The sequence below is a fragment of the Giraffa tippelskirchi genome, chromosome X, assembly GCF_054371585.1.
Source record: "Giraffa tippelskirchi isolate mGirTip1 chromosome X, T2T-mGirTip1v1.2.pri, whole genome shotgun sequence".
Lineage (NCBI taxonomy): Eukaryota > Metazoa > Chordata > Mammalia > Artiodactyla > Giraffidae > Giraffa > Giraffa tippelskirchi.
In genome coordinates, this window is record NC_137289.1 from 130,065,597 (window position 1) to 130,076,291 (window position 10,695).

General features: G+C 40.3%; 1 protein-coding gene across 1 annotated transcript; it reads right to left on the reverse strand.

Moving 5' to 3' along the window:
* Window positions 1-2,622: 2,622 nt before the first annotated feature.
* LOC145537014 (DDB1- and CUL4-associated factor 8-like) lies at window positions 2,623-4,979 on the reverse strand. Its single transcript, XM_081567437.1, has one exon. It carries the CDS (start codon window positions 4,833-4,835, stop codon window positions 3,069-3,071), a length of 1,767 nt encoding a protein of 588 aa, XP_081423563.1. The 5' UTR covers window positions 4,836-4,979; the 3' UTR covers window positions 2,623-3,068.
* Window positions 4,980-10,695: the final 5,716 nt, after the last annotated feature.

Consider the following 10,695-nt stretch of genomic DNA (forward strand, 5'->3'; position numbering starts at 1 on the left):
TCTTTTCCACACCTATCCTTTTAAGGAACGACTGCCAGATGTCTTTTTAAAAGTATAGTTTGGCATCTGTCACAATTTAATGCAGTTAAATTCTGTGCATAATTAGGAGACAATTATAATATTGCATAAAGGCCATGAGGGCCTACACAGAACTGTCCTGTAGAAATTCCATATTGGACTGAAAATAATCGATGCTGAAAAATTAAATTTAAAGGTGCACTTTTCCCTGCTTATTTGATCGAATTGTTTGCTTTGCCCACCATCTCATGGAAGACTAGAGCAATATTGTATTGCTCTCTTCTATATGCTAATAGGACCAATATTTGCATAAATTAAAATTGTAACAATTACTTCCATTTTCTGGGGAACTACACTTGGTGTGTGTGTGTGTGTGTGTGTGTGTGTGTGTGTGTGTGTGTGTGTGTTAAGTCGCTTCAGTCGTGTCTGACTCTTTGCGACCCCATGGACTGCACCCTGCCAGGCTCCTCTGTCCATGGGATTCTCCAGGTAAGAATACTGGAGTGGGTTGCTACGTCCTTCTCTGGGGCATCTTCCTGACCCAGGGATCGAACCCCTCTCTTAAGTCGCCTGCATTGGCAGGAGGGTTCTTTACCACTAGCATCACCTGGGAAGCCCCAGTGTAACTACACTACCAGCTGGATTTTCACCTATAATCATAACTTTATTTTTCAAATTAATTATTTGACTTTCTATCTTAATCAAGTCCAACCTTTGTCTTTAGAGGCCTTTTACTCCTCCAAATGGCAAATTGCCCATGTCATCTGGAGACTTAACACAGTTCAAAGTAGTTGGAGGCGGTTGCATCAGTCAGAGTTCGAACCGAAAAACAGAAATGCTGGGGTGATATGCATATTAACAGGAGACTTATATAGGGACCTGATAGTGTGTAATTGTAGGAGCTGTTTAAAGAGTCTTAAGACTTTTTTTTTTTTTGTCTTTGCTTCAGGTGCTGGAGCCCAAAGCCAGCAGCATCCAGGAAGGAGAGATGGATGTGAAATGGGGAAAGCAAGGATGGACTGGAAGCCATGAGGAATAGCTGGACCCCACAGGGACAGACTGGAACTTGTGTTGATCTTTCACTGCCCCTAGACCTCCAACTCTGATGATGTGAGTGCCCTGTAGAAGTGGGCACTCTTATGGAGCTGGTGAAGCTGAAAGATAGGAGGGGACACTGGTGCAGCTGTGGCCCAGGCTTGCTGCCTGACACTAGGGTAAGCCAGCATATCATGTGCCCTTGAGCCTACTTTCTGAGCATAAAACAGATACTTTACCTTTGGCTTCCAAATCTTTCTCCAAATGCCTCTTCTAGCACAAGCAATCTCAGAACCATGCAGAGGACTCTGAGTTTTAGCTCATAGTACAAATCCCGCACAGAGGTAAACCTGCTTCTCAACAGCAGGTGAAAAAAGAACTGGGTAGTTAATCTGCTCTTGCTGTTGTTCTCACCACCACTTGAGTGTCACCAGAAGTTCCACGTGTTTTTTCCAATGTTGTGTTGACTTTGTTGTTAGTATACATCCCACCCAACTGTGCAGGGCTGCCCCAAACTTGGGATTCTAGTTCATAACTGTTTTTGTGTCTTGTTTTAAACCACAGTGCTTGGTTCAAAGTCACTGGGTTGTTTGGGGACTTTTAAGGTCCTTTCCTGACAGCAGACCTTGGTAGAGGCTGCCACTTGCTCACAGATAACCAGGCAGTTGTCCCTAACTTTGAATCTCAGTGAGTAGGAACTTGTGTCAAGTTATTTTCCATTCCATAGTCTAATCTCATTATTTAGATTTCTCAATTTGCTCCCAAGGGGCCATCAACAATATCCATTTTAAGGAATATTATCAAAGTAAAATCATGGTCAGGCCATAGAATGTCTTATTATACCCTTCCTCCCCAGCAAATATCTGCAAAGAAGGGTGTGTTATACTTCACAGGGTGTTGGGGGAAAGGCAAGCCTCTGCATTCACTTACACAAAAAACAGGTGTAAAACAAAACTAAATATTACTATTGAACAGTAACTGGAAAACCAGTACCCCAAACTGACATTAAATAAGGTTTAAAACAAGATATTTTTAATTGCAACTTAACCTTTTATAGTTGAAGAAGGTGTGAAGCAATGCATGTGTGTCTAATGGGATATTTCTTCCAATATTATCAAAGTTATTGATAAGTATAAAAAACTCATTAGTGTAATATTAAGTTATTATTAAAGTTAGATATATATTTTCACATAATAGAAATTCTTATATTCCTGGCTGGTATCATAGGAGATGGTAGTCCCAAGAGGACTCTCTAGAAGGTAATCCTGTGGGAATTCTCAAGCCATGAAAATTTAAGAGAATTGAGAGGGCAGAGTATACAATGCTATGTGATTAAGTTTAATTCTTGCCACCTTCTATGTGCTCAAATTAACCACTGTTAACATATGAGTTCAGAAAATGTGGACAAACCAAGTTATTTTTTCTAGAATGATGAATTATTTTGTTAGGAATTTATCTACCCACCTCTCCCCTTTTCCTTTTCTGTGATAGAGAATGAGAGTCTGTGTATGGGTGTGTGTAAGCATGTGTGTATGATCAAGTGTCCATATTCAAGGAACAAGACCATGGTTTGTTTTATCTTACTTTATTTTAAAGAATAAACATACTTCTGAAATTTTCAGCTCATCTGAAGAAACTAATCTTTAAACTTCTAAAAGTGAAAAAAATGACCATTTTCAGAGTATCAGAATTGAGAAGATAGATTCAATAAGGCTATTAATTTTTTCACCAGAATTCTGAAATTTAGAAGTCAATCATAAGAGAACAAAGGAAAAGAGGCATAGCTAAACTCCTTATTTATTCCTATAGATATAAGGGGTAAAGAGGGAGGAGTAAAGAAACCAAGTGAAGGAGGAAGAATGTGAAGAAGGAAAGGGGGAAGGCACAGGAGGGAGATGGAAGAGGCAATTTCTACTGTGGAAAGCGGATCAAAGACAACAAGCTAATCTAGTAAACTAAATCTTAAAGTCCAGCCTGCTGGGGTGAAGCCCAGCTGGAGCTGGAGTGCAAGGCTTTCAGGATGGCAGGGACCGCACACCTTCTTGGTTCTCTTCCTCCTCCGACACATCTGAGGTACTGGAAGACTCATCCGAGTTGGTTTCCACCACCTCAATTCCAGCAGCTCCCCAGTGCGGGCAATGTCCTCTCTGTGTCAGGTGACCCATGACGAACCAAAGCATCTGGCTTTCGAACAGCTTAGTGTGTCTGTCTTTATCTCGTTCCTGCTTGTTCCTCTTAACCACATTCTTTAAGCCAGCAAGGCAAGTGATAACTTTAGCTGTGGGTGCCCAGATCTTAGCATCGTGGTCTAGGCCACTGGTTGCCAACACAGGTAGGTAAGGATGGGGTTCAAGACAGTTAATAGTCCCTCCTTTATCCCCTTCCATGTACTGAACAATCTGGCAGGATGACTTCTCCCAGAAGAAGATGTGCCCGCAATCACTGCCACTCACGATGAACTCACTTCTGGGACCATAGAAATTGACACCTTTGACTGTGGTATTATTTCTGTGCCCCTTGTATCTTTTCACATATTGGGCTCCATCACCATGAGAGGAATTGAAGAGGTAAATATCCTCATCATTGTAACTGGCCAGGAGCTCTGTGCCATTGTGACTGTACACAAGGCAAGTGATGTGAGCTTCAGCATCACAGTTGAGCAGGTGATGAGGACAGAATTTCTTGAGTACTCCATTATTATCACTCTTATTAATCTTCCTCTGGTCATAAATTCTTACAAACTGATCTCGTCCCCCCACTGCAAAATGGTAATTATTGGCAGGATTCACATAGATCGAATACAGCCCCACTCTCTTCTTCTTCTCTCTGGTTACCACCACTTTTGAAGCCGGCCGGCCTCGTCTGAGATCAATGGCAAAGACAACTGCATCTTCACCTGAAGTGAGGAACTTAAAAGGGGAGTCAGGATCCAAACCCAACTTGTGGGAGGCTCCCCTGTGCTGGGCCACACATTTAGTTATCTCGCGGTGTGGGAGAGCAGACAGCTCGGCTATGCGGATCTGCCCATCGCGGCCACACATGGCCAGGGTGGTATCACCACAGTGGGGAAGGAACTTGGCCTGAAAAACATTATTTCTGTGACCACTCTCAAACTCCAGTACTGGCTGCCGATGCACCCAGTCCCACAATATCACTTTCAGGTCATCACTGCTAGTGGTCAGCCAGGTACCACGCTGGTTAAAGTGCACAGTGTTGACACAACCATTGTGGCCTGCAAGCTGATACTGCAGGTGGAAACGCTGCACAAAGACTCTTGCTCCACAGGCCTCATACACAAAGCGGGCACTTGAACCCAGCTGCCGCTCTCGAAGAGCATTCAGGACTTTCCAGCGTGGGTTGGGGAGGGCGGATGTCTCGGAAGCTACCCATTCCTCCAGGGCCCGATCCTCGGCATATAAATACTGGGCTTGGGCTTGGTTAGCCTCACGGCACTGTACCTGAGGCCACTTTTCATATGCCAATGCTTCCTGCACCTCTCCTTCCTCTCCCGGCTCTCCTAACTGGTACTGGAACTGGTTTCTATCACCCGTTAAGAAATGTCCAGCATCTCCAATGCTTTCCAAATCAGTGTTTATATTGGTACTTGCTATGTTGGCACTTTGATTTGCTCTGCCGGGCTGGCCAGGGCTGCCACCATCGCCGGAACCGCCACCATTTCTCGTCACTTCCGCATTGGCGCCCCCTGCCTCCGCTCCGGAACGCTCCTCGGAGTTTTTCTTTATCTCAGCTTGGCCATCTTTGATGCTCACGTAGTCAGACATCTCTTAAGGATGCGTGATCTAGTAAGTCTGGAATAAAAAAAACTCTTTGAAGCCTGCAGAAGACAGTAGGCCGGCAGTTAAAAAGCTACAGCTAGCGGCACGAGGCCAAACCCCAAAAGGCAAAGGGGTGGGGCAAGAAACGCCTAAGGCGTTACGAGTACGGGACCTGGTAAGGTTCAAAAGACTTCATCTCATTTAGCGGCTTGCGGCATTTCGAGACTGCTTAGATTTTTCCAGAACCTAAGCCACGCCTCCGTAAGACATCTTGTATTGTCTGCTGCTGCGCCTACCGTTCTACTGAAGTTTGATACAGATAGCGCTTTGAAAAACATTTTTATTAGAAAGTCATCTGCAAAGGTACGCCTCCTTCAGCAAAACGGCTATGGTAAGACTCTCGGTGCTTTTCTTAAAGATAATGTACAGTATGAAATGAAGAAATACGCAAGTGCAAGGAAAGATTGCTAAGGTCCCGAGTTAGTGAGTTTCAGACATGCAAGAAATATTTCAGTAAATCAAAGAGCTTGAGGGAAACCTTGAGGGTCCTAATTGGTGGAAATGGCAAGTGTGTGCTAAGTCGCTTCAGTCGTGTCAGACTCTGCGAGCCCATGGACTGTAGCCCGCCAGGCTCCTCTGTCCACGGGATTCTTCAGGCAAGAATACTGGAGGGGTTTGCCATTTCCTTCTCCAAGGGATCTTCCGACCCCGGGATCTTCCTACCCAGGGATCAAACCCGCGTCTCTTGTCTCCTGCACTGGCAGGCAGGTTCTTACACGCTGACTAGTGAATTGCATTTTAGATTAAAAAATGAATATGTTTTAGTATGAATATATCCCAAGTATTGCATTAGATACTTTTATTAGAAAAATTAATTATTTATCTGAAATGCAAATTTAACCGTGTCATGTGCAATAATTTTATTTGTTAAATCTGGCAGACTTTCTTAGAAGAGTAATTTAGTCCCTCAATGTAATCAAAGCTGAAATTAACTGGTCAAGTTAAAGTAGACATTGAAATGAGTAACTGCTTTGCCAATTTCAAACAGAAACACACCATTTTTCTCTTTCCAGCAGAGATTCTATATATTTATTTGGAGTTAATTCAATTTAAGGTATTTAGGAAATGCCAACACAATATTATGAAAAAACAATCTGTGCTGTTATAGAACTATGAAAATATTTTAAACGTCTCCCCAAATGTGTCAGAGGCTTTTTGCCAGGGGTGGGGCGGGGGTGGGGGGGCGGGTGCGGCAGGTGGGGAGGGTTTAGGAAAAAAAGCGCTTTCAGAGGCAGTTAATTGGTATTGGCTGTGTTAACTTCAGAGCTTCTCCAAACGAATTATCTCAGGTGATGTCAGTAAATTTTCAAAGGGCTACAGTAAACTGCTGACTAAGAATGCCAGAATGAAGAACATGAGATTTCCCTGAGTGATTGCAGGATCAATGCAAAATTGATTAAACATAGATGTAGAAAGTTTTCTAAAGAGAGAGAATGGTTCCAAAGCTAATAGTAATGTAAAGACACATAAAAGAATATTCATAGCAATTTGTAAAGAATAGCACAGCAACTTGAAAACTACGTGAGAGCCCATCAAATGTAACATGGATAAGTTGACTACCATATATTTCTATAATGGAGTAATGTAAAAAAGTGAGGATTAATGAGTTAAAACCAAATATATCAACCTGGATTAATCTTAATGCAATGATGAGTGAAAATACAAATGACAGAATAGTTAATAATTTCATTTTTATACTGATGTTTATAGTTTTCATATATAATAAAACTACTTTAAAAAGCAAGAAAATAATTGATTCAAAAAATTCAGAATAAATATTACCTGTGGAGGAAAGGAGGAAGTTAAAATCTGGTAGAGAGGAAGCTCCAATAATTCTTGGTAATATTTATAGCTTACTGTGGATATAGGTGGGCTTCCCTGGTTGCTCAGATGGGAAAGAAGCTGCCTGCAATGCAAGAGACCTGGGTTCAGTCCCTGGGTCGGAAAGATCTGCTGGAGAAGGAAATGGCTACCAACTCCAGTATTCTTGCCTGGAGAATTCCATGGGCAGAGGAGCCAGGTGGGCTACAGTGCATGGGGTCGCAAAGGGTTGGACCGACTGAGTGACTTTGTTATTCTTTTTATTATTTACTGCCTGGCATATACATTTATGTACCCTTTTCTGTGTATTACACACATTGCATAGTAGTTTTTTTAAAGAGAGCAAACTTTGGCTATGAATTGGCTTTTCAATTTAATTTTCATTTGTTTGCTTTTAATCTAATTGATCCATTTGGTTTATTTCCATTCCCATTCATCTCTTTATTCACCAGAAATTTATTTAGCGTTTCTATGCACCATGTACTGTTCTGCTGCTGCTGCTTCTAAGTCGCTGCAATCGTGTCCGACTCTGTGCGACCCCGTAGACGACAGCCCACCAGGCTCCCCCGTCCCTGGGGTTCTAGGTTCTGACAATTCAGTTGAGAATAAAAGTGATAATCCCTTCACTCATGGAGTTCATATGTGTGTGAATGTTAGTCACTCAGTCCTGTTCAACTCTTTGCGACCCCATGGACTGTAGCCATGATTGAACCTGGGTCTCCTACATTGCAGGCAGATTTTTTACCATCTGAGCCACTAGGGAAACCCCATTGAGTTTATAATACAGTAGAAAAAAGAGACAATAGACAAGCCAATATGTAGATAGAACATATGAGGCAGTGGTGAATTGTAAGGAAAGAAATAAAGATATGGAGAGAACTAAGGTATGTAAGTAGATACAGACTGGAGGTTGTTATTTTAAATAGTGCCTTCAGGAAAGATCTCCTTTATGAGGTGACATATAAGTAGAGGCTGAATGAAAAGATATACAGATATCTAGAGCATGCAGATATCTAGGGTAAGAACATTCCTTATACAGTGACATTGAATGCAAATGCTCTAAAATTGTAAGACAATATGAGTGTTCTTGAAATTTCAAGAAGGCCAGTATGACTTACGGTGCAAGTAAGCACTAGGGAGAGTGTCAGGCAATGGGACTGAAAGAAACAAAGGCTTGTTGTCCATAATAAATAATTTTAATTTTTATTTCATTCTATGTGTACTGGAAAGTTTAGAAATTTTAGAATCTTGTGAATAGGTCAGTTGCATTATCTGACTGACTTTTGAAAGAGATGATTATGGCTTATATATGGAGAATAGAATGGCATAGCAGGAGAGAGCAGAAGTACTAAACTATTTCTTTAATCCAGGTGAGAAATTAAGGCGGCTTAATCTAGAATGACGATAGGGCATGTTGTGAAAACTGGTAAAGTTTGGAATCAATTATGAAAGTAGAAATTATAGCATTTACTAATGAATTGAATGTGGCATAGTCAAGCTACTGGCAAGAAGCACATGTCACTTGGGCAGTTTGAAGCAGCTCAATAAATGATTATATATATATATATATATATATTTTTTTTTTTTTGCAAAGGTAGGAGAGGGCTATAGGGAAATCATCAGGGAATGATCAGACTGTCAAGGCTGTTATGAACAGGAAGATACTATACCTCTAGGCCTAAAGGTGGGGAGGAGAGAGAGGAGTCATCAAAAACCTGAAACGGAAAGGGCAGTGTGGATGGAGAGTGTGACTTGACAGGAGTGCTCATTAGCCATCCTTCAGTGCAGCTGTAGGGAACCAGCCGGAGAAGTGTATCCCCGAGATTCATTCTTCTCCCTCTGCTCTCTTGATGGTACTTACTACTGAATCATGTGAGGAAGGTAGGATTTTGTATCCCCTAACTTTACTGAATTGATTATTTCTAACAACTTGTGAGTGTGTGTGTGTGTGTGTGTGTGTGTGTGTGTGTGTTTGTGTGTTTGTGTGGAGTCTTTAGAAATTTTCATATATAAGATCATGTTATCTGCAAACATAATTTTATTTCTTCCTTTCCAACTTGGAAGCCTTGTATTTGTTTTTTCTTGCCTAATTTCCTTGTCTAAGAGTTCCAGTACTATGTTGAGTAGAAGTGTCAAGAGTGATCATCCTTGCCTTTTTCCTGATCTTAGAGAAAAAACTTTCAGTTTTTCACTGTAGAGTGTGATATTGACTGTGGTATTTTCACATATATCATCTTAATAACATTGAGGCAGATTCCTTCTGTAACTCATATTAAGAGTTTTTATCATGAAAAGATATAGGATTTTGTCCAAAAAATTTTTGCATCTATTGTGATCATGTGATTTTTATCCTTCATTCTGTTGATATGGCATATGACATTGATTGATTTGCTTATGTTGAACCATCTTTGCATCCCAGAGATAAGTCCCAGATGTTCATGGTATACAGTCATTTTAATGTGCTGTTTAATTCAGTTTGCTAGCTTTTTGTTGAAGGTTTTCACATCTGTGTTCACTGGGAATATTGGCTTACAGTTTTCTTGTATGTTTGGATTTGGTATCAGGGTAAATAACAATTAAATATTCATAAAGGAAAATAAGGAAACAATCCCATATACAATAGCATCAAACAATAAAATTCTCAAGAATAAACTTAACCAAGGAGGTATAATGAAAGCTATAGAACATTAATGAAAGAATTTGATTAAGACACAAATGGCAAGATATCCCATGTTCATGTATTAGAAGACTTAATATTGTTAAAATATCCATACTACCCAAAATGATCTAGATTCAATGCAGTTCCTATCAAAATTCAAACAGTCTCTTTTTCAGAAGTGAAAGACTAAACTTCAGATTCATGTGGAAAGTTCTAGAGTTCAAGTTCTAACTATTGGATCCATAGTTAACGATACTGTATTTTACACTTGAGGACTGGTCAAGAGGGTAGATTTATGTTGTATTCTTACTAAAATGAAAACACATAAATTAAAAAGAAATTAATTAAGCTTAAAAAAAGAAAGGAAGAGAATAAATCTGAATGGGCAAATGTAAGGTACCTAGTCCTTGGAGAGTAAATTGGAATCAGTGATAACTTCTAAGTGTTATCTAGGAACAGTAAGTGAGTGGCATGAAATTTACTAAAATGAGGGCTAGGAATGGGGATAGAGTAGTCAAGAATTCTATTTTATTTATTAATATATCAAGTATAAAAATATGCACTTAACATTGGGAAACGTTGAGTTGACATCTGGATATAGATGTCTCGAATTTATAGGAGAGATTATAATATACATTTGGAAATCATTAGCTGCTGGGAATAAAGGGTACCACCTAGGGAATGAGTATACAGTGAGAAGAACAAAGACCTGAGGATTGGGTGCTGGAACACTCAACTATTTATTTTAAGAAGAAAAGGAGAATCCAGCCACATGGAGCAGAAGAAGTGGTCGGTTATTTAGGAGAAAAAGAATGAGAACGTGAAGAAAGTGTAGAAACTATTTTAGAAAGAAAGGATTGATCAACTGTGCCAAATATTGCTAAGAGGTTAAGATAAGGCCTGAGAACTGACCACTGAATTTGGAAACAGGAAAATAAATAACAAGTGACTTGTTACCTTTCTGTTACCATACCTTACCAAGGGTGTTATATGCTAGTGATAATGGTTTAGTAGGTAGGGTGAAAACTGACAATGCAAGGAAGGTAGGAGAAGTTTCAGGAGGAAAGTCTTGAATAAGGAAGAGGGAATAGGTTTCAATACACAGATAGAGGAATTGTAACAGGAGAGCAAACAAAATATTTAGTACAGAGGCAAGTAGGTTGTTAGATCTGGTGGTGGAAGAATGTACATACTCTCTTGTAATTACTTCCATTCTCCCAGAGAATAAAAAAGGAAGAATATCAGCTATGAATGAGAAAGACTAAAACTGTGCTGGGTCATTGAGACAGAAAAAGCTGTGAAAGAGTCAACTCAGAAAATGGGAGA